The 24,470-nt window shown below is 40.4% G+C and overlaps 1 protein-coding gene and 1 pseudogene across 7 annotated transcripts in view; one reads left to right on the top strand and one right to left on the bottom strand.

Annotated features, from left to right (window-relative positions):
• LOC105498909 (contactin associated protein like 3) overlaps nt 1-24,470 on the top strand; it is a 242,009-nt gene that overhangs the window by 94,685 nt on the left and 122,854 nt on the right. Inside the window, exon 1 of one of the 7 annotated variants that reach the window (XM_071077495.1) lies at nt 1,264-2,630. The exons of 4 other annotated variants lie outside the window; for them this stretch is intronic. Coding sequence is in view for 1 of the 3 variants with exons in the window: in XM_071077493.1 (XP_070933594.1) it covers nt 9,519-9,617 (99 nt within the window). In the remaining 2 variants the exon portion in view is untranslated. Of the gene's footprint in view, nt 1-1,263; nt 2,631-9,250; nt 9,618-24,470 lie in introns of those variants that run through there. 2 more of the 7 variants (XM_071077494.1, XM_071077493.1) reach the window with 2 other exon arrangements.
• The window catches only part of LOC105498908 (splicing factor 45-like), a 61,930-nt pseudogene continuing 44,624 nt past the window's right edge, over nt 7,165-24,470 (bottom strand).

Raw genomic sequence — 24,470 nt, 5'->3', positions numbered from 1 at the left:
GCATCTGTTGTCTAAAGAAATCTGAACCCAAGTGGCTGGTCCTAAAGCACTATCACAGAGAACCAAAGGAGAGAGGGAGAAAGGATGAAAAAGGGATGCAGGTGAGAGGGGCGAGGGGCAGGGTGCTGGTGCAGTTCACACCAGAAGAAAGGGAGGAAGGGAGGAAGGGGCAGAAGCAGGGAGGTGGGGAGGAAGGGGGAGAGGGGAAGCAGGGAAGGAGGGAAGGAAGTAGGGAAGGAAGGAAGGAAGGAGGGAGGGAAGGAGGGAGGGAGGGAAGGAAGGAAGGAAGGAGGGAAGGAAGGAAGGCAGGGAGGCTGAATGTTTTCATCTCACCTCGCCCTTCTCCAGGCTGGAGGTTGGAGAACTCAACTAGACTCATTTCTTTCTGTTTATAATTTGCTTTGTCATTTTAACATTTCATTTTTAATTTATTTTCCCATTGAATCTTGTTTTGGGATTGAATTTGCTTTGGTTTTGCTTTCTGCTTTTTTCCTCCTGATTTTAGCTTTAGTAACCACTTTCCTCTTATTATTGACATTTTACTTTGTGTGCTGAAGGCTAATTTTCTACCTTCATTCAAAGTCTGAACCCTGCAGTGATGCCAAATAATACGGAGAAGTCTGATTGTCCTTTATAAAAACAGTAACATTTTATAAGTTAAATCATATTCACCTTGAAAGAAATTATGTGCTCAATAAACCCTGAGAACCACGGCCCCAGGGAGTCACCGTGCACACATCTTAGTTGTACTTTCACATGGACGTTAATGAATGTGGCCAACAGCTCATAACTCGTATTTTAAAATGTAATACAGTATTTAAGACAAATACTGCTGAAGTTTGTGTTTTTGTTTTCCTATACCATCTATGGCTTAAATCCTACATCCAAATATATATTGCACAATAAACTATCAGGAAGACTGAACCGTTGCCAAACCGTGGCTTATATTGATGAGCACTGTGAGAAACAAATGCTACATTGGGGTGAAAATGAATGAAATTAGCAGTAGGGACTGAGAAGGACTTCGAGCTGCTGTGAGCAAGTGAACAGGAAACTGACCCTCTGCAGACTTGAGTAGGACCAGACACAACTCTTCTAGAAAGGCAGAGTAGGAAAACATCTTCCTTTTTCAAAGTATGTATAGTTAGAGCCCCCAACCCAATGCATTTTCTTCCAGTATTACCTATTTTTTTTATATTCTATTTTTCAATCTAATTTTCCTTTTCCAGAGTGGAAAAACAACATTTAACTCTGGGAGAGTTTTAGTGTAATTTTGAACTCTGTTAAGCTTGCTGAAAGTTAAAAAGAATGGAACGTATTTTAAAATTTACATTTTGCTGTGTGGTTTCTATGGTATGTGTAGGCCTATTGGTTGTGAAACACCCAGCTGCTCTCACCTTTCAAACTCCTTAGTGAATTTATTAGAGCAAGAACCAAGAAACAAAAATAAAACCTTGTCTTCCTTATTTTCTTTCAACCTTGCTTCATCCGAGAGTGTATTTGAAGTGGAAACCATTTGAATTTTCCACAGTGCATTATGTTCCCTCAGAGAAGATCCTAGGAGTAATCACCATTACCTCCATTTTGCGAAGGAAGATGGGAAATTCAAGGGGGATGAGTGATTTACATCGTACTTGGAATTGTGACAGGTCTTGAACTCTGATTTATTTAGATCTTCCACCTTAAAAACCATTCCCCCCAACCCTGCCATCACCACAAAATCCAGTACTGCCTCCCTCAGTTTCTAAGTAGGTGACATGTGGACAGAAAGATTCTGGGAAGTCCTGGTTTCTCAGGGTGGCAGCGTTTTCTACTGGAAGTTTCTCACAGGCTGGTCCTTGTGTTGTTTGCAAAGTGAGCCCACAGCACTGACTGTAGGGAGGAAGACAGGGACAGCAGCTCTGTGGGAAATGGAAGCATCAGAGAATTCTGACTATCCTCCATCTACCCCATGGCTGTCCTGCAGCTGCGGGACTCTGACAGCAGTTCCAGTGGCCCCCGTTGTTCTCCCAGTTGCTCCGACTTGGAAGAGGGAATCCCAGAGGACAGGTTACTATTGGGCCTCTAAGCTCCTCACAGCACTGAGGACATACAGAAAAGTTCAGTGACAGGAAAGTCTGAGCCCCACTGAGGTGATATTAAAGATGCAGATTGCTATTCTGTATTTAATTGAATCTTCAAGGTGTGAATGTCAGGCTGAAAATGACATGCCAATATTAAGATGTTAGACCAACTCAGCTTGTGATTTTAAAAATTCTACCGTATTTTCTTTATCCATTCCACCCATCAATGGACATTCAGGTTATTTCCATATCCCGGCCCGCGGGATAGTCAGAGCAGGCCCTGGAAGAGGGGGTGGGAATTTGGGGAACAAGAGACAGGAGAAATGGAGACAAGACAGTGCTCTGATCAAGTCTCGTTTAATGGCGGTAATGCACTGCCTTATATACACTTGGAAGGGAAGGGGTTGGGCTAAGGCGGAAATGATCTCATTGCCGAGGGCGTGGCCAGGTTAGTTTCGGTTTCTCCGGTCGGACGTCCATGTTGCGCTTGCGCTATTAAGTAACAATTTTCCCGGGCGCGGGAAAAGTGAGTGAAGAAGAAGCAGGAAGAGCGCCATCTTTAATGAGGTATTAGTACAGGGGAAAAAAGGCAAAGATAGGGAGAAGGTGTGGGGTGGAAATGAATATAGCTCAGGCGTTTAATCCTCAATTATTATTCGCTGTGGCCGGGGCGTGCAGCTCCGGACATTTCCACATCTTGACTCTTGTGGATAATGCTGCAGTAAACATGGGAAAGCCAATATTTCTTCAACATCTTCATTTCATATTGCGGGGTGTGGGGGGGTATATACCCAAAAGTAAGATTGCTGGGTCATATGATAGTTCTATTTTTAATCTTTCGAGGATCTGCCATAATGTTTTCCATTGCAGCTGCACCATTTACATTCCCACCAATGGTGCAAAAGGGTTTCCTTTTTTTCACATCCTTGCCAACACTTGCTATCTCTTTGGGCGTAAATTTCAGTTAAACAAGTTCTAGAGATCTGCTGTACAAAACTGTGCCTATAGTTAATGGTACTGTATTGTTTCAGGTGATAGATTTCATGTTAAGTTTCTTACCACAATAAAAATAATTATGCCATAAAATATGCATAAGACTTTTTCAATGAATATAATACTCAAAATCTGTAACGGAAATGCTTCTTAGCAACAAGGGACCAATAGGAGAATTATATCCTTTCATTCTTCAGCTATATTTAAAGTGAGTATTTAGAGTTGAAAAATGATCAGTGTATTTTCACTGTTTTTATTTGGAGTCACTACACAAACAGCTATAAAATTTTGAAGAAAAATAGGCTTATGCAGAAGTATAGAGAAAAAGATTACCTACACCCACAGACCTGACTCCTAGCAAGCACAACTTGTAAAGTGTGAAACAGCTTATATGTTAGGAATGTAATTATAAATTGGCAAAATGTCCTTTTCATCATACTCCAGTACATTTTTATTGCTTTCAGCTTGCTCAAGATTTTTTATTGCTCAGGATTTTTCTCTGAAATGTACTTGGAGGAGAGAGCTATACGTTGTAAAGCCATCCACTATCTTACAAACCCTTACCTCCTGAACCACTGCCTCTGGCACAGGCGTTATCCTTTAAGTCCACAGAACCATCTCAGGGCCAATGGGGAAGTGGGCCAACGTAGTCTCTTCTAGTTCCCTGTGTGGTTCACCTGTTCGCCGACCTGAATTTTTGTGGACCCCGTCTGAGTCGGTTGTGCTCAGGAGTCCTGTAAACTCTCAGGGCGCCAGCCTGTGCGCTCTTTCTTCCTAGTCCAGGGTGTGCTGGTGTTCTCGTTTAATAAACATCTTGGACAAATGAATGAAAAAGGCACTGATAAGAATCGCCACAAAGGTTATTTAAACTTTAATAATGAACTTTAAAAGGCTTGTAGGCCCAAAACAATGAGTACTTTGATGGTGACACCTCAGATGGGAGAAATGGAGGTGATACTTTGAGAGAAAGTGACTGCAGTAGTCCCCAAATTCCTGGTGGATGCCAGAAACTGCAGACGGTACTGAATCCTACGTGTACTATGTTTTTTTTTTTATACATACACACCTGTGATGAAGTTATTTTTATAAATGAGGCACAGTCAGAGATGAACAACAAGAACCAGTAATAAAATAGAAAATTGTAGCAATACACCAGCATCACTACTTGTGCACTTTGGAGCCATTATTAATGGAAATAAGAGTGATTTGAACACAAGCACTGTGATACCACAGCAGCCCACCTGATAACCTAGATGGCTCTTTAAGTGACTAATAGGTGGGGAGCTTATAGGGCATGGATGTGCTGGACAAAGGGGTGCTTCACATCCCGTGTGGGACAGAGCAGGCTGACCTGCGTTTTCATCCCATTACTCAGGATAGTGAGCAATTGAAAACTTAGGAATTGTTTATTTCTGAAATCTTCCACTTAACATTTTCAGGCTGTGATGAACCACGGGTAACTGAAACTAGGGAAGGCAAAACTGCAGATAAGGGGTGACGACTGTATTTCTGATGTACTTCAAATTACACTTTAAAATTTGTCTATAGAAAATTGTTTGTGTTTATTCTTACAGACCTGTGGAACCAATTTTAAAATATCCTAGGCAAGCTAAAATAATTGCTTCTGCTATCTCATTTTTTAAAAACATTTTTATTTGTGAGATAAATCTTTACTTTTATCTTACAAATAAAAAAGATAAAGAATACAATAAAATATATTTGCACTTCTAAAATTTGTATTATTAAGCTTTAAATAAAATACAGGAAAATAGCTTTACTATACTAAAGTAAGGAATTTCCTTCTAAAGCCTCAAATCTAAAATCTATAAAATAATCTAAAAGAAAAGTAATTAAAATCAGGGCCAGGTGTGGCGGTTCATGCCTGTAATCGCAGCATTTTGGGAGGCTGAGGCGGGTAGATTATGTGAGGTTAGTATTTCCAGACCAGCCTAGCCAACGTGGTGAAACCCCGTCTCTCCTAAAAATAGAAAAGTTAGCTGGGCATGGTGGCGGGCATCTGTAATCCTAGCTACTCAGGAGGCTAAGGCAGGAGAATCTGTTAAACCCAGGAGGCAGAGGTTGCAGTGAGCTGAGATCCCACCACTGCACTCCAGCCTGGGCAAAGAGTGAGACTCTGTCTCAAAAAGAAAAAGAAAAAGAAAATATTTGTATGTAAGCTTGGGAATCAGTCTTGCATTTCAGACAAATTTGGGTGAAGGTGATTGTGGTTGTCATGACAATAAAATAGTGACCATCTCTGAGCAAAGGGCTTAATGAAGTATGTGGGAAGTGCTCAAAAACATAAACGATGATGATGATGATTTGAATTTGGGAATATAATCCCATTTCCTCTGGGCTGTTCTAAAGCTAGCAAAAAGTCAATTAGTTAAAAAAATTTCATTTCAGAAATTAGGTTCTGTGGCCTAGAGGAAAAATACGCTGTGTATTCTAATCACTGATTTGAATGGTTACTTAAAATACACCTCCATGTGCAGGTAAAAAGAAGTTACTCAGTGGTGAGTAAATGTGTGGACTAGAAATACAGTCATCCCTGGATATCTATGGGAGATTCATTCCAGGAGTCCCCCACCCCCAAAGATACCAACATTCATCGATGCTCAAGTCCCTTATATAAAATGGTGTAGTTTTGTATGTGACCTATGTACAGCCTCCTGTATACTTAAATCATCTCCAGATTACTAGTAATACCTAATATGATGCAAATGCTGTGTAAATAGTTGTTATACTATATTGTTTAAAGAATAATGACAAGAAAAAAATGTTTGTGAATATTCAACAAAGGCACAGCCATCCATTTTTCCCCACTATTTTTAATCACAGTTGGATTTGTGAATGTGGAACCCATGGCTATGGAGGGCTGCTGAGTGTACTATATCCCTAGAAACTTTTTCTGAAATAGAGATAAATAAGAGTAAATCTTACTCACACTTACTGGGTTGCAGCATTGTTTGTAAGAGTGAAAATTGACAACTGTCTAATATCTGGAGGTTTATCCATCTAGAACAGGAAGATCATGTTAAATATATACCATCCAAAACTATGCAGATCCTAAAAAGAATTAGTGAGACCCAAATGCATAGAGAAATGTCCATGACATATATCATTTAAGTGAAAAAAAAAAATTGGAGAAAACATGTACACTGTACAGAAATAAAATATGTGTGAATATAATGTTAACTCAAAGTGCATTCACTGATCTGGTTATTCTAGGGAGGAGGGGGACAGATTGGCAAAAGATGGCTTACTCATTTTACTCCATATATTTAGATACTTGAATTTTTACAAGGACACATTCGCGTACATAAACATATAGGCTGGTGCAGTGGCTCATACCGGTAGTCCCAGTGCTTTCAGAAACCAAAATGGGAGGAGTGCTTGAGATCAGGAGTTTCATTTGTTTTGTTTTGTGAGACGCAGTCTCCCTGTGACACCCAGACTGGAGTGCAGTGGAGTGATCTCGGCTCACTGCAACCTCCACCTCCCAGGTTCAAGCGATTCTCCTGCCTCAGCCTCCCGAGTAACTGGGACTACAGGTGCCCACCGTCACGCCCGGCTAATTTTTGTATATTTAGTAGAGATGTGGTTTCACCATATTGGCCAGGCTGGTCTCAAACTCCGAGGTCAGGAGTTTCAGACCAACCAGGGCAACATAGCAAGACCTCATCTCAACATCAACAACAAAAAATTAAAATTAGCTGGGCATAGTGGCATGCGCCTGTAGTCCCAGCTACTCAGGAGGCTAATGTGGGAGGATAACTTGAGCCCCAGAGCCCAAGGCTGTGCTGAGCTATGATTGTGCTGCTGCACTCCAGCCTGGGTTACAGAATGAGACCCTGTGTCTAAAACAATAAAAAATATGTAAGTAATTAAAAATAATGATAATAAACACTTTGTGTTTACTATGTGTCAGGCACTGTTCCTCACAATGTCACTCTGAAATATATACTATTATCATAATTTTATGGATGAGGAAACTGAGGCACTGAAGGATTTTTGTCCAAAGTCCCACCTTTAGTAAGTGGTTCCAGAGTCTTTATTATTAACCCCCAAGATCTTCTGAGTGATTTTATCTTAAAACAGGAGGTTAGGCAGATGTGGGTGAGAATCCAGCTCTGTCCTTGACGGGCTGCTGAACTCTGAGCCGGTCATACTGAAAGGTGGCATCTGATCTGAAAATTGAATCATAGGAGAAGTCAGCCTGGAGGAACCTTTGTGAGCTCACTTGCTAATCTGTAAAATGGTGAAGAATAACTGCCTTATGGGATTACTGTGGTGGGAGGTGCTAGCGAGGAGCCGGCTTCGGTAAAGAGGTCCCAAGTACCCTTTGATTCCAGAATCTCAGAATTCCAATTTTTACATCTATTTAGAAACTCAAAAATGTACTCCAGAGTTATAAATATGACCGTCTAAGCATTCTGAGGTATAGGGGAGAAATATTTAGAAGAGTCAGTTCTGAATCATCCACACACCATCTAGAATTCCAGTTAGATATTCATTTGGTTTAATAAGTAACCACATCTGGGAGACAAAGATGGAAGATTATCAGCTACAATTTTTTGAACCTTAGTTTAATCATATATTTTCTTATAACCCACAAGGTACCAGGCATTGTGCTAGGCACTGGGGGTTCAGAGCATACCGTGGGAGAAGATGGTGGTGAGAGATGGTCCATAAACAACCATTCAAATAACATAATACTTGAACATGAGAAGTACTATTAACAACAGCAATTATAAAAGGAGTCATCATGTAGAGTGAATGGATGGGGGCTTGAAGGGACAGTAATCTTAGGGGGAGGGAACAGAGAAAGTCACACTGAAGAAGCAATACTCAGTCTGAAAATTGAGTGGTAGAAGGAGCCAGACAGAGAACATCTGGGGGAGGAAGATTATGTCATAAGGGACAGGAAGAACAAAGCCTTGGAAACAGGGACAAGCTTGAGGGATTTGGGGGAATAAAAAGGTTCATTGTGACTGAAATCAGCAAACACATAGGAAGGGTGTGGGAGATGGAACCCGAGAGGGAGTGCTCAGAGCTTTGGGGGTCTTGTAAACCAAGGGCAGTGGAGGCTGAGAACTGAAGAAAAGGGTCAGACTTGTTGGAGTGATCTTGGTGATCAGTGCAACATCAGCATCAGAATTATGAGGAAGAAAGTCAAATTGTAAAAGGTTTAAAATTAGTGAGTGTGGGAAAAGCAGAAGCAGTAGCTTTGTATTTCTCTTTCCTGGAGAGAGGTGCCGAAGGCATCCAGGAGTAGGGGAAAGAAGACTTGGAAATTCCACGTGGTTCACTCTAAGAAGGAAAGTTATTATGTATAGATGATTGATAGATAGATAGATACGTATAGATAAATAGGTAGATTATGTATAGATAGAAAGACGATCTATAGAAATAGAAGAAAAAATGCATGCCAGCTGTTTATGGTTACGTTCCTAACAGAAATAATAAGATCAATAGAAATAATCAACATGCACCATTTTCTGATGTGTTAGAAAGTCGACATGTAGTGTCACATAACTGAGACTGGCACTGTAGCCCGTTCCTCTGCATTTCATTAAAAACATTATCTCTACCAGGTGTCGTTGTATATTGGCATTTTTCCATGTATCTATAATTTTTGAAACTACCCCAAGGTAGAGCCAGCATTATTTTAGAAGTAAATTTAAAACCTCTTTGGTGGGCGTTCTGCTTGAAATATCGAACATGGCAGGTTAGTCAGCCGTGCTGTGGCTGTGATTCAGGCAGCCTGATCGCATTTGCAGTGCGGCTGAAACAGGCAGCGCTCTCATCCTTCATTTGATGGTGATTCAGACTAAAATTACTCACAACTTATGAGGATCATTGTTAAATGGCTGCTGAAGATTCTGATATTTGAAAATAATATCAACTAAAAGATAATACTTCTCAGAACAATTTGGAATTCTTGGTATAGACTTGAGGATTTAGTAGATTGTTTCCTAATTTTGATGAGAAGTACATCGTAGTGTATAAAAATGTAAAATGCAATTAGCCCCTGCGAAAGTCATGGCTGGAGTGAAAATAGAGTTGTGATAGACATGTAATACATATATGTATTGTTCTGGCACATATGTACCAGTAAAAAACATAGGTACCACTTTGATCAATAAGAGACAGTTTATATTACCTTTCAATTTGTAAAAGCTGAATTAGCTTTTCACTTATATTTATTTGCTTCTAGTTTATTACTCAAAGATGGATGAGATTTTATCTCAAAATTGCCTTCAGTAAATCAAATTGGGTAAAATTGGTTTTCAAGAGTATTAACCAACATTAATGACCATTTTTAATGGGAAAGTGATTCTTTTCTAAAGCCTAACTTTAGAAAGTTTGCACTGAGAAACAGATTTTTGATATTTGTTTTTATAGACACAGTATTTAGTTTTTGTCTTTTTTGATATTTTCCTCAGAAAAATCATTCACATGGGGTGCTGTATGGACAGAATTCTGTTCCTCCAGAATTTATATGTTGAAACCTTAACCCTGAATGTGAGTGTGTCTGAAGACAGGGCCTTTCAGGAGGTAATTAAAGTTAAATAAGGTCATAAGAGCGGGACCTGAATCCTGTAGGATGGTGGTCTATAGGAAGAGAGGGAGGGGAAGAGAGAGAGAGAGCACTGCCATGTGAGGACACAGTAGGAAAGTGGTCGTCTGCAAGCCAGGAAGAAAGCCCTCATCCGGCACCCTGGTCTTGGCCTTCCCAGCCTCCAGAGCGGTGTGAGAATAAGTACCTGTTATTTAAACCTCCTAGTCTGCAGCATTTTGTTACGGCAGCCTCAGCAGACTAAGGCAGAGTGCCTGACACCTAGCCAGACATGTCTACTGTTTTCAATGTTCTTTTGTGCCATATTAATGATTAATAAACCTCAACACATAACTTCAAAATAAATATTTGCAGAAAATAGATTCCTTTTGAAATTAATCCACCAGTAAATTATTCTCTGAACAAAATTTGCTATGTTATCTATATAAACCATTCACCCAAATGCTTCTCTTTGTCTACCATTATCCCCTCCATGTGAGGCCATTTGTTTGTAAACAGTAATATTTCATGTACTTCGGCCATTGTCATGGGGAGCTACATTCTCTCTGTGAATTGTACGTGAAGATGGAACAGAATGCAATCATTCACTTTTAGAAGGAGCCAGTGTAGGCTGTGGGTTTCAGTCTTAGACCTGCGAGTTCAAAGCTTAAGATATTGAAGTAACAACATATATTTTGGATAAGTGATACAAATAATTATTTTAAAGCTATAGTGTTAAATGGCAGAAAGGTAACTGTGAAGGCCATAAAATCCCTTTGGAAAGATGTGTAAGGGAGAATAAATCTACTAAGAGATTTGTAACCAGAAAAAAGGTGTCATGCAGGCGGGGCTCCTGGGAGATACTAATAACAGTGGAGTGTTTGGACAGGTCCCGTTCGCACAAACTGACCATCCATCTGACACGGTTGCCCCCGCCTGCTCTCAGACAAGCTTCAGATCCACCTGCAGCTTCAAGACATGATTCTATTGCTTTACCTAAAATAGCAAAGGAAATTTTTTTTCTTCAAATTGTATTTGAGTTCAGTGACATTATAGCTCCAAGTCCCATTTTCTGAAGATAATCTTCATCCAGCCAGACTTGGAATGGAAAGAGAATTCACACAGAAAAGGAGAAAAAAGAGAGGAAACGTATTGAGTGAATGCTTACGTGTGAAGCACTCTCTGAAATGTTTTACATTTATCACATTTAATTTTCATGAAGACATATGGGAAAATGGAGGCGTAGCAGGCAACGTGTGTAAACATCACTGTTTACTCATACTGACATGGGCTAAATAAAGATAGAATGAATGCCTCTGAGAGTTATTTATGTATAAGAGCTAATTACGTATTTTATCCCAAACATAGAGCAGCCACACATTTTGGACTCTGTGGAAGTCACAATTTCAAAAATTCAGCACTGTCTTCTTCCATACTTTCATCTTATCATCAAACCCTCTGTCTCAAATTTAGAACAGTAAATTTGTACACAGCTCCAGGCCAAACCTTCTTTTGGCGTCTGTGAATGAAACTGCAGTTATATAGTGAATATCACCATCAGTGGGAGATCCAGAATTAGTGTGGCTTGAAGCTGAGTCGAGGCGCGGTGGCTTTAATTCAGAGCGGCTGCTAATCCAGTGTCCATGGACACTCTCTTAGAGAAAAGAATGCAAAATACGGGGTGCAGGAGATGATATTAAACCAAGTCTCCCAATGTAGGTGAGCACAAGGAAAGAAGGGAGAGGCAGTGTATAGAGGTGATTTAAAAGTTTTCGTATAGTAGAAGCACATCCTGAACCAATCAGGAAGAGTTGGTTTTAAAAAAAAATCATGAAATGGATATTTTGGTGATTCTGTTTCGAAGGAGAAGGTGAGAGAAAAATCAGAAGATTCAAACCTAGAGATAAAGAGACTCACACCCGGAGAGAATGACATCATTTTGCTAGAGATGTCTAGCAAAACGAAGTAATTTAGCAAACGAAAGATTGAAGTTAGGGTGAAGAAGTGTCTTCTCAGGGACCCGTGGGCCTTGAAAGAGACTGAGAACCCTTGGTCAATCCTAATTCAGAATCTAAATCAGAGCACATCTCTCTCTTTCTGTCTTTCCCTCTTGTTCTCGCTCTCTCTGTATCTCTTTCTGTCTCTGTCTCTCTCTCCCACTCCCTTCTCTGGGCAGGAGAAAACAGCTGTAGGTGAGGGAAGGGTGGTGTGCAGTTAAGGGCCCAGGCCAGCTTTCTCAGGGGTCGCACTGGGCTGGCGAGGATCTTTGCAGCCTGAAGGCGCCAACACTGGTTGAGATAAGGGCAGACCAGATGGAAGGAACCTGGCACAAGCCATTTAATTAAACACCCCTGCCCCCTCACCCGTAAGTTGGACAGAACCAGTCTCCAAGCTTCAAATTCTGGAGTAGGATCCCAGGTTAAGGAGGGAGGAAGTGCCAGGAGCACACACAGACCCAGAGCCAAGGGGGAAGGTCTGTACAAAGCTACCCCCGTCCTAGGCTTCGCTGGCATGCCTGAGTGTCATGGGGGACAGCGACCACGTAACACGCTTGGGGAAATGGGTGAGAGAGCAACACAGCGTGGCTAAAGATGAACAGGCTGTTCTAAAAGAAAAATGCAGACTAAGAAAAGATGATCACAATGAACCTTGAAGAGTGGTTACTTTTGGGGTCCAGTGAAAGAGTGGCTATAATTTTTTAGCTTAACTTTTATTTCAATTTTCTTTTTTTTTTTTTTTTTTTGAGATGGAGTCTCGCTCTGTCGCCCATGCTGGAGTGCAGTGGCACGATCTCCACTCACTCCAAGCTCCACCTCCCGGGTTCAGGCCATTCTCCTGCCTCAGCCTCCTGAGTAGCTGGGACTATATGCGCCTGCAGTCACACCCAGCTGATTTTTTGTGCTTTTTTAGTAGAGATGGGGTTTCACTGTGTTAGCCAGACTGGTCTCGGACTCCTGACCTCGTGATCCACCTGCCTCGGCCTCCCAGAGTGCTGAGATTACAGGTGTGAGCCACCATGCCCGGCCTTATTTCAGTTTTCTAACGAAGAATGTTTATGTGCCTAGTGCGGTGGCTCACACCTGTAATCCCAGCACTTTGGGAGGCCAAGGTGGGTGGATCACAAGGTCAGGAGTTCAAGACCAGCCTGACCAACATGGTGAAACCCTGTCTCCACTAAAAATACAATAATTAGCTGGGCATAGTGGCGCGTGCCTGTAGTCCTAGCTCCATGGGAGGCTGAGGCAGGAGAATCTCTTGAACCCGGGAGGCAGAGGTTGTGGTGAGCTGAGATTGCACCACTGCACTCCAGCTTGGGCAACAGAGCAAGACTCCATCTCAAAAAAAAAAAAAAAAAAGAATGTATATATGATCATACTTTGTTGGTTGATTAATACATTTATTTTGTATGTCAACAAGAGTTATCTGACTTGTAAGCCTAAGAACCATATTTTGTTTTTTCTTTGTTATTCTCTGCTTAAAAACAAACAAACAATAAAAGGAAACAAACAGAAGGTCCTCAAAATGTAGACTTACAATTGTGCACTGATGGAAACAAATGAAAAAGCAACACATTTATTTCCATATAATAAAACACAAACTGACATATTAAAAATGGGAACTTTTTTGTTTAATTACTTAGTTGGGTACATTTTATTTCTATTCCTTTGGGAGTCAGCTGAACATCTTTCCGGGAATTGATCTCCTGGGGAAAATCAGGCACCCTGGGGTCTCAGCTTTCTGGATTCCTGAGGATGTACCCTACACCTGACAGGGCAGAAACAAGGACAGAATGCCTCGTGCTTACTTCAGTTTGCTTTTCAGATATATATTTATTTTTTCTTTCCTCTCCAGCTCAACATTGAACTTTGCATGCATAGTGAGCGTTCATCTTGCATTTATTGTTAATTACACAGCTGTCGTCATTTTGGTTTAGCAATATTGCCGACTCATTTAAATGCCAAGAAAAGCATTTTAATTTATTTACTGAAACTTCTAAAACAGCTTGAAAACATAGCTCGGTGGAGGTTAGCCATTTGATTTCAACAAATTTCAGATATATATGGCTGGATTCTATTTAAATTAGTATTTTTTTCTAAATGCAAAATTGATATTTCTTATAAATGCTCATCATTATTTTATATAAAAATATCAAACTTCTGTGATAATAAACGTATATCCCTTATTAACATAGTCTAAGATATATTTAAAAATTCTAATTTGATAAGAAAATTTTGAATGGGGATAATTATCATTCACTGTTTCTGGATTGTTTCTCACCATTGAAATGAACAGTCATCCTGTTAGGAAAAACCCAAACTGAAGTTCTCAAAACTGGGTTTGGGGAGAATTATAGCTGGTTTGAGATTTAGTTGATAATGCATCATTCCTGATTGGGAAATGATTAAATTTTTAGCAATTGGCACTTGGGCCAATTTAAAGTGATTTGAGATAGATTGTAACTGCAGTATTATTACTGGGGAAATGGAGTATTTGTTCAAGACAGGTCTTGTTCTTTTAACCAATTTTCCTTTTTTCTTGTGATCTGAACTTATTTCAAATTAGTTAGATGAGACATGGCATATGCTAATCGAGCAAAATTTAATGGTCAATGAAGATGTTAATACATTTCCTTGTTCACATTTTAAGCACATATTGCAAACACAATTAATATTCTCAATCTCAAAAACATTTACAGTCATCTCCCTGCAAGGGATTGGTTCCAGGACACCCTCGGATACCAGAATCTGCTCATATTTAAGTCCCACAGTCAGCCTTGTAGAGACTTTCGATACAGAGGGCCAACCGTATTTATTGGAAAAAAGGTGACACATTGATTATAACCCAGAAGTGGAGATGTGAAGGAAACCGTCTTGCTTTAGTACAAAAGGCATGTTTGTGCCAGGTGAAATGACTGAATATAGGAACAATATTTAAAATAAGTTCTGTAAACTCGCATATTACCTAACCTAGTTAAATATGGCTTATATGCCTCTGGTATTTGTGTTTTTTAGTCCAAGGCATTTTCCCTTTTTTTCTCTCTGATTACTTATCTTTCTTCTTTGTCATCAATATTCACAGTATTGAAGCATCTCTTTCATTTCGTAGTCTATTTGATTTCCTCTAAAATGTCATTAGCATACTCTTTACATACTCAGACACGGTACTAATTGATTAAATAAGTTCCAAGAAATACATAAAATTAAGCAAATTATTACATTCAGAACAAATGAGAGACATTTAAAGTTATAAACCCCCACCAAACTTTAAATTTTCAGCAAATAGAAACTCTGTATGAATATGATTTTAATTAACAGTCACTTCATTTTAAATAATCATGTCACTTACAGAGGTATGATGTTAAGAGGTTTGGTTTTTGCATAATCGCTGTGGGAGGGTGAGTGCTCACATGAAAAGCTCACCCAGCTGAACCCGGAGGATTCATGCAGTGGGGAAACTGAACCTCCGTTCAATGTAGCCTTGCTGAGGAATATTGAAAGATGTGACTAATCATAGGTACTAATGCCCTATTGGGACAACCATAGATCCTGATAGAGAATTCTGAGGAACTTAACACCAGAGCAAGCCTGATACAGAAATATGTAAAACAGAACATCAGAGTAAGCTCACTGTAATTACTGGTGCAAACTGAACATCTGCTGACTATTTTCTGAAGGTAGGATGATGTGTAACTGCAACATTAATTCCATATAAATGGAGCTGAATATTCATGACAGCTTTGTAGCCACTTGCTGCTTATCTGCATACATTCAGGGTATTTGTTTTGCCCAATAATAAAATCAACTGATTCTGTGTTTATGAATTGGCATGTTTCTTTGAGTATTGATTTCCCCCCCTACGATTTGGTGATGAGGATGGGACTTCTTGAGTGGGTGCTTCTATTGGGTCAATTTGTGGGAAGATTTGTGGCCACCTTCTTAAAAAGTCATTTTATTGTGATAAAACACACTTTAACATAAAATGTGGCCTCTTGGATTAGGTAAGAGACCCCGACTATTTGCTTAAAAGTCTCCCATTATCTACTTTGGCTCAGCAGGATTGGGTTCCTAGGGAAAATTTCAAACCCTTACTACAAATTTGGAGTTATTGTTGAGCAAAATGTGTAATATGGGCTCACAGGTCCCATATGATTCAGCATAGGTTTTAATGGCAGAAAAATAAAGGAAGTCCAGAATGTTGCTGGCAGGTCTCTCTCTTAGAAGGGTTATTTCGGCTGGGCGCGGTGTCTCAAAAAAAAAAAAAAAAAAAGAAGGGTTACTTCACTCTGTTATGTTTAGAATGGGTAAACTTGTGAAAATTCTGCTTTGCAATGGCCAGAGAAAGGCTCTTTTTTTTTTTTTTTTTTTTTTTTTTTTTTTTTGAGACGGAGTCTCGCTCTGTCACCCAGGCTGGAGTGCAGTGGTGCGATCTCGGCTCACTGCAAGCTCCGCCTCCCAGGTTTACGCCATTCTCCTGCCTCAGCCTCCTGAGTAGCTAGAACTACAGGTGCCCGCCACCACGCCCGGCTAATTTTTTTGTGTGTTTTTAGTGGAGACGGGGTTTCACCGTGTTAGCCAGGATGGTCTCGATCTCCTGACCTCGTGATCTGCCCACACCTCGGCCTCCCAAAGTGCTGGGATTACAGGCATGAGCCACCACACCCGGCCGACAAATTAGTGTATGCACGGAGATTTGAAGGAAAAAAAAATCCCAAATAAATGGATAATTTATATTCCTGAGATGAAGTATTCAGGAATAAAGAAAAGAACAACCAAAAAGAATGAATTTAGAAACTGAAAGAATAGAATAAGAAACTGAAAGCTCTTTTTCTTCCTCCAGCTTCTGATTCCTTCTCTGCTGTCATTCCTTTTGTTTCCTCTGCTTCTCTTCACCCTTCTTTGCTCAATCTGGGATCTCAGAGGAGGGAGGTAATGGTCTCTTGGATGAATTGGAAACCTGGGATGAATTGCTTTTTGAAGGAGCAAATTGTTAGCTTTATTAGAATATCCTGATATTGGATGTCTTAGTTCTGATCCCATCTCTGTGATTCCCTCTAAACTGAATATGCAAAACATAACTAAGGATCTATAAATTATTCAGAAGAAAGATCAAAGAGTCAGTGAGAATTTGGTAAGAGATTGTATCCTAGAATAAAGGTTTTGGGTTGCTGAATGGTTGGTTGCCTTAAAAACTTAGAAAAAAATGGAGGGAGTCAGACTACTATGGCATAACAGGGACTGAAACTACAGTGCCGTACAAACCAACTTATTTTTCATTTCATGCTGAAAATCAGCCCTATTCCTTTGCAACTGCAGTGACACAAACGCCAGAATCCGTATTGCCTTCCCCCACGTTGATATACTTAAGAGTTTTTTTTCTATGGCTCTGGGAAGATTCACACAAATTTGCAGAAGTGCTCTGCAGCATTTTGTCAACATATAGCTACACACATGAGGATAGAAACTGGCTGCTGTGTGATGTGTTGCCTCTGGCTGACTTGCTCAACTAGTGGAACAGGTGTGATAGAGGCCAAATTGTAACCCCCTCATCAGGGAGTGCCATGGCCTCAGGAAACCAGCCATCCACCTCTTTCCATAACTCAGTGTGAGGGACTGCTGGTGGCAGTCCTTGGAGCCTCTCTGCATATGGTGACCTCTAGCAGTGCTACAATAACGCACTCAAGAGGCAGGTGTGTCCCTGTTGCTTTTCATCAGCAGTGCACTGAAGCAGTTTCTAAATTTTGGGGGCTCAATCCAAGGAAGATCAGAATATATCCTTGGTCCTCTACCTTTTATAGCGGCCTTGTTGCCAGGAATTTCCCTGCCAGCAATTGTCAGGAGAAAAAATAGTTAGATGGCAAGGGTGGGCAGTTGGTGCCAGCAATCCATTTTGGGAAAATGTGGGGAAGAACTTAAGGCTACAGTGTTAGCTGCCCAGTTCACAGAGGAGACAGTCTTTATTGGGAGCCAACAACAAATAAAAAGGAATGCCCTAATGGAAAGTTGATGTATCACTGTTGTAAGAAACCAGGATATTCAAAAAGGGGATGCTGAAGAAATTAAGGAAGATGCAAAGGATTCAACCTGAGTCTGAAGCTTTATTATCTTCTCCAGGAGATTTTTCTCCTGAGAAACTAGATGAGAAATAATTGGCAAATGGTGCAAACTAGTGGGCAAAACTGACATAATGAGGAAACCTTTGAGTTGGGAAGCAGAGACTTTTATGTGTCTGTTTCTTTTCCCCATCTTAATCTTTTCGTGTTCCTTTTGTGTGTGTGTGTGTGTGTGTGTGTGTGTGTGTGTGTGTGTGTGTGTGTGTGTGTGTGTGAACCCTGGAGCCATGTATTCTGTAATTTCTTCTGACCTTTTTTTTTTGTTTTAATGTTTTGGGTATCTCTGGACAACCTTGTGTCTGTTCTTGCTGCTCTGAAATTACTCTGCAAATAGATCCTTTGTAAAAGAAGCATGCTTTTATCTAGTCTCCTGATGCATCTAGCTATATTTCTTGGGAAGGGACTCACTGTGTAAACTAATGCCCGCCACCCATTCTGTATTCTAGGTGAAATTATTTTGGAGCCCTGGGAGACAAGGCACCTGGTATGGTAAAGATGTGCCTTCTGAAACCAATAGGGACAGTGGGGAGTGGCAATCTCACCTTCCACTGGAATAGATCAAGAAATTCACAAGAAGTAGATCCATTTTTCTGAATCCCAGTAACAAATATTTTAGTAAAATATATCAGCCCTATAATTAAATAGCTTACAACAGGGAATAGCTCAATTATAAGAAATAGAATCTATACATTTTTTAATTAGGAAAATGAGCTGTAATAAGGGGCATTCACTTTGTAATACTTCTGTGTTACCTGTGAAAAAGGAAGGAAAATTTGACAGGGAAGGTGGACCTGTTCATGGATTTGTACAGGATCTTATAGAAATAAATATGTTTGTGATTCTTCTGGTACCTGTGCTTGTGCTACCTGACCTTGCTACTATTTTAATTACAATACCTATATCAACTACATATTTTTCTGCATTAGACTTTTGTCCAGGCTTTTTTCTGTACCTTTAAATGAGAAATCAGGGTTCGTCTTTACATTTACCTATGGCAGCTTTCAGTATTTGTGGCAATGGATTCCTCAAGATTCAGAGATTCACCTACTGTATTCTCTGGATATTTACTGTTCAGGAGAACTTAAAGTCATTTTCCTCACCTTAGAGTTTCATGCTGATTCAATATGCAGATGAATCATTGATAGCTGCTGACACCTTGCATGTGATAAGAAGAAAATGTAACTTTGCTACAAATTTTTAGCTTCCTAAGCATATAAAACATCCCTAGGTAAATAGCAATAGTGTCAAACTGAACTCAAGTATTTGGGACATTTATGACTGGCCAGTAAAAAACAGTCCCATGCTAGAGTCAGCCTGTTTTACAAATTAAGCCACCCATCATTAAAAATCAAGTTTGCCAGTTTTGGGGGTTGATTGGGAATTGCAGTCAGGGGATCCCTGCCTGTTCTGAAAAGGGGAAGCCTCTCACTGAGATGTTACATCAAACATCACTGGCACCTTTACTGGGGTCATGTTAGCAGTGGCAGATCTGTACAGGTCTGCAACAACCTCAGTTCTTGCTACGTCAGAAGAAGGAATTCAACCGAGGAGCTTAAGGCAGAGGGAGAGACTGAGGCAGAGACTCAGAGGAGTGAATGTTTATTAAAAAGGTTCAGAGCAGGAACCAAAGGAAGTCAAGTACATTTGGAAGAGGGCCAAGCTGGCGACCTGAGAGATTCAAGTGCACGGTTTGCCCTTTGACTGGGTTTTTTTTTTTTTTTTTTTTTTTTTTTGAGACGGAGTCTCGCTCTGTCGCCCAGGCTGGAGTGCAGTGGCCGGATCTCAGCTCACTGCAAGCTCCGCCTCCCGGGTTCCCGCCATTCTCCTGCGTCAGCCTCCCGACTTGGGGTTTTATACATTGGCATTCCACATGCACAGTGGCCTGTCAGCACTTGGGAGGGGACATAGGCATAGTGTGCTCACTGGAATTGTATGCATGTTCCTAGAAGGAGGTCATATACCAGTTAAACTCTGCCGTTTTGCCTCTTAGTGTACATGCTTGAGCCACTCACCCAGCTCCTGAGATCATATCGGGAAGCTTCTGATCACCAGTTTCAGGTGTTTGTATCTACTGCGAGACTGCCTTTCCCTGGCACTGTGGGAAATAAAATAAAATTACTATTTTAGAGAGACAGTGTAACAACTGCCTGACCATCACCTGATGTTTGCCTGAAATTCCTGGGGTTGAGGGGTCCTCTTCTTCTCTGCTCATGTCTGACTAACTACTGTAACAGAAGAAGCTGAAAAGCCTTTCAAACCCTTTAAGGACCTATTGTCTCCCCACATGTATTCATAACTGTGGTAAACTATTCTACTCTTTCCATCTGGAGAATAAAGGAATTGCTAGTGGTGTGCTTACTCAGAACCTAGGCCCTGACTGTAGACCTACTGGTTATTCTCCTGTTGTCTTGTTGGATTCTGTTGTTCTGTGTATGCCAGGCTTTCTACAAGCCACAGTAGCTCTTCTGATTGTGTAACTGCCCAATGGGTTCTTCTTGCTGGCTGCAAAAAAAAAAAAAAAAAAAACCATGGTATTTGCGTATTTGCAGTAAAGAAAGAGTTTAAATTAACTCAAGGTTGGCCACACCACTTTAGAGATGAAGTTATTAGTCAAGTCAGTCTCATCGAAGGCTCATAGGTTAGGCGTTTTTCAAAGGTAGTTTGGGTGAAGGGCTGGGGGTGGCTAGGCAATGCATGCTTGCTGCTGATTGGTTGGGGGTGTAATCATAGGGTGTGGGAAATGATTCTCCTGCATACCGAGTTACTTCTGGGTGGGGCCACAGGAGCGGTTGGCGGGTCCAGGTGGAGCCATCGGTAGTCAGACATGCAAAAAACCTGAAAAGATACCTCAAAAGGCTAATCTTAGATTCTACGATACTGATGTTATCTGCTGGAATTAATGAGGAAGTTGCATATCTCGTGACCTCTGGACAAATGGCTAGCAATCATTTATGTCTACATTTTAGCAGAATTTAGGCTCCTCTATTCTCCTAGCCTGGTGGTCTGTCATTAGCTTTAGTTTTGGGGAAGGGCTATTATCATTTAAACTATAGACTAAAGGTCTCCCACAGTTGGCTTGCCTAAGGCCAGGAATGATTAAAGGCAGCTTGAAGGTCAAGGGCAAGAGGGGAGTTAACTAGATCAGGTCTCCCCACTGCCAGAATTTTGTCACTGTTAGAATTTGTGCAAAGGCAGTTTCAATGTCACTGTTAGAATTTGTGCAAAGGCAGTTTCAAAGCGCAACTTTGACCCTAGGACATTGAACTTCCATGTACCTCATGTTGTTGCTGCTGTTTTACAAATTCATAGACACAGAATTTTTAGTGCACTGCCAGATAAGCTACGAGCAAGTCCTATTATCTAATACTAATGTTATTCTAGGCAGGTGGCACCTTTTGAGTCTAGTTACTCTGTTTGCAGATCCTAACGAAATAGGAGGATGTGACTGCCTCATAGTGACAGAAAATACTCAACCTGGGCCTGACTCATTCAGTATTCTTATTCTCAATGCTGGCAATATTGTTCATTGATGGATCTTGTGTGAGAGAGACACAGAGATATAAAATTGCATCTTATGCAGTAGATATTTTGTAGGTAGAGATGGCTTTCTCTTAGAACATATTATAAATGATTACAAATGTAAAACTATGGTGAAATAATTTTGTTTGCTTTTAAATGATTTTTGTTGCTAAAAACTAAAATTAAAAATAGCGAACAAGTATCCTAAATGTTTTTGAAACTATCATCATAGCGATTCTCAGACTATCAAGACTATGAACTATTTTCCATAATGCCACACTGATCATAACAATCATAACCATTTGTATGTGCATATCCAACATCTAATATTCAGGGATAAGGTCATATGGAACATCCAGTTTAATGCTCACAGATTCTTATGTGAAAAAATATATATTTGATCATAGTTAAAATGGACAAAATAAGTGAATGTATCTGATGGTCAGAGAGTAAATATGTCAAACAAACAAATGATTACAGTTTTCAGTTAGAATAACAAAAGCTGATTAGATCGTTGATTTAATAATAGTGATTCCCTAGCTAATTTTTTCATCTGTGCAGGTTGATTCTCAGGGATGAAAAAGCGTGAAAACATTCCAATTAAGTAAATTGCTCTGCAGTTGGTGGGAAGTACTAAGTAATTACTTGTGGTGAGTCCAGAGATGAAGATGGAGTGGGCATCTCTGAGTCACCCAGGCAAAGGAAGACAGGTGCGGCTCCTCATGGCGAAACAAGGAGCTGGGTTGAGAGAGACTGGATAGAATACAGCATTAGGAAGACTAACTCTAACAATCCAATGCACCAGTATTTGCCTGGAACCAACTATGCATTAAACACTGGTAAATACTGGGGGGGTTGAGAAAAACGTGCAGATCTTGGGGAACCTGGCATAAAATTCAACACAGCAGACATTTATTCTCCTTGAAGAATTCCTGGTTTTACAACGGTGCCTACCATGTCCCAGAACTAGGCTGGTTGTTGAAAGTCTCTGAGAAACCAGAGATGGCACCAGCATAATACCCTGAACTTTTATAAAGCACAAAGGTTTATAATTATAATAAGGAATCCTGAGAGCAAGAAGACATGCTGATCGATCTCACACAGGAAATTTGTCCCAGATCCAAGTCAAATGACAAGTTAGATGAATTACCTGCTTTTAAAAAAGGTATTGTAACATTTAATGTGATCATTTAAAGTCAATAGCAATATCTCAGTAAGAAGCCCTGTTAAGCTGCGATATGTTTAGTTATATGCACTATATACAGAGAGCTAAGTGGCCAGTTCTGCTCTCCTCATTATCTGGATTATTTTAAAATTTTCATTTAAGTTAATCTTGATTCATATTTTGGATTGCTTTATGTTTCTGAATGATCATTTCCTCACAGTTACCAGTAGTGAGCAAACACAAGGAAACATTTATTTGTCTTTCTTTAACATGCACTACACTTTGTTTTTCTCTTTTTGACTTACGATTCAAACATGGTAAATTAATTCATTTTTATTTAAAAAATGATAGGATGCTCAAGTATCAATGTACAAATATATTTGCAGTGTTTCATTTTTCAATGATTATATATATTTAATTAAAGATATGCATAAGTGTATATGCACATACATTTTTTTCAGAAAGGTACTCTTGCTGTCATTAATTATTCATTGATTTTCCCTCTAACAATTATTTTTGTCTAAACTCACTATTTCAGGCCATGCTTTTTTAGTGCTAGAGAAAACTTTACATTCCACAGTATTCTTTTTTTTTTTTTTTTTTTTTTCGAGATGGAGTCTCACTCTGTCACCCAGGCTGGAGTGCAATGGCGCAATCTCAGCTCACTGCAACCTCCACCTCCCCGGTTCAAGTGATTCTCCTGCCTCAGCCTCCTGAGTAGCTGGGACTACAGCGGCACGCCACCATGCTCGGCTAAATTTTGTATTTTTGTTTTTTTAGTAGAGATGGGGTGTCACCATATTGGTCAGGCTGGTCTTGAACTCCTGCCCTCAGGTGATCCACCGGCCTCAGCCTCCCAAAGTGCTGGGATTACAGGCGTGAGCCACTGCGCCCGGCACCATAGTCCTTTGTAGCGTGCTTTCCAGCTAACGTGAAGCCTCAGGTGACATACCATTGCTCTCACAGCTAATTAATGAAAAAGCTGGAGCCATCACCCACATTTCTTAATTCCTACTTCAGTTCATTTAATAATGCTAGAAAAAGGCAGAGTCACACTTATTTGTGTTAACAAACATTGTATTCTAATGGTTAGTAAAATACTAATAATGCATTCATGAGCACTTTAAAATAATTAAGTGCAACTGTTCACATAGGCACTTATCGATCCTAATTTAGATAAGAAGCAGTTATGAATGTTACACCATTATCTGTCGTCTTCTGAAAATAGCAGGGACAAAAGCAGTATCATCCTTGCCTAATGTCATCTGCTAGTGAGGGGATGTAGACTTAAGGGATTAAGTTGAGTCCGGCTTAGAATCACAGGAGAAGGTCCATAGATTCATCCTGGCTTTCAAAGAGTAGCATTGTGAGAATGAGTAAGGGGAAGTATCACTTAGTATTAACAGATAGCAATAAGCAATGTTTCCTACTAATTGATTATTTACCACATGCTAGTCCTATGCTAAGAGCTTTAGAGATACGTGAGACTCTTGTGAGTCCCGATCATCATTCTCCCCAGTGTTCAGAGGAGAAGGCTCTGCATGTTTGAGTATCTTACCCACAGTCACAGAACCAGTACATGCTGGGACTTGGTCTCAGACCCAGGTCTCTCCAGCCTTGCAGCCTGTGTTCATCATATGATGTATCTTTGATGACTTACGGGAAACTCCACAACTGAGCTGAAGTCTTTGACAGTCGCAGGAGCCAGCATCCTGCTGGAGCCATGGCCTCACAGTCCAGTGTGTGTCCATGGGAGGGCTCTGTGGCAGCCCCAGGTCCCACTTGCCGGGTGTCCTTTCTTCACCCAGGGGCATCCTGAGAACAGAGGAGGTTGAGGGGGCAGCAGCGGAAGTTAACAGCTCTTCAGCAGGCACTGGGTCCACGTGCTGGAGCCACTTTTTTGTTTATTTATTGTATTTAGACATCAGATGCCAAGGTTTCCATGAGTCACCTTCCTCGGTGGGAAATCATTAAGGAACGATCAGTCTGGTCTGCATAAGGCCCTGCTCTTGCCTTGGTGTTCATTCATTCATTAATTATATTTTTTATACATGATTC

This window comes from Macaca nemestrina, chromosome 14 (genome assembly GCF_043159975.1).
Source record: "Macaca nemestrina isolate mMacNem1 chromosome 14, mMacNem.hap1, whole genome shotgun sequence".
Taxonomy (NCBI): domain Eukaryota; kingdom Metazoa; phylum Chordata; class Mammalia; order Primates; family Cercopithecidae; genus Macaca; species Macaca nemestrina.
This window is presented reverse-complemented; position numbering and strand designations above follow the sequence as displayed.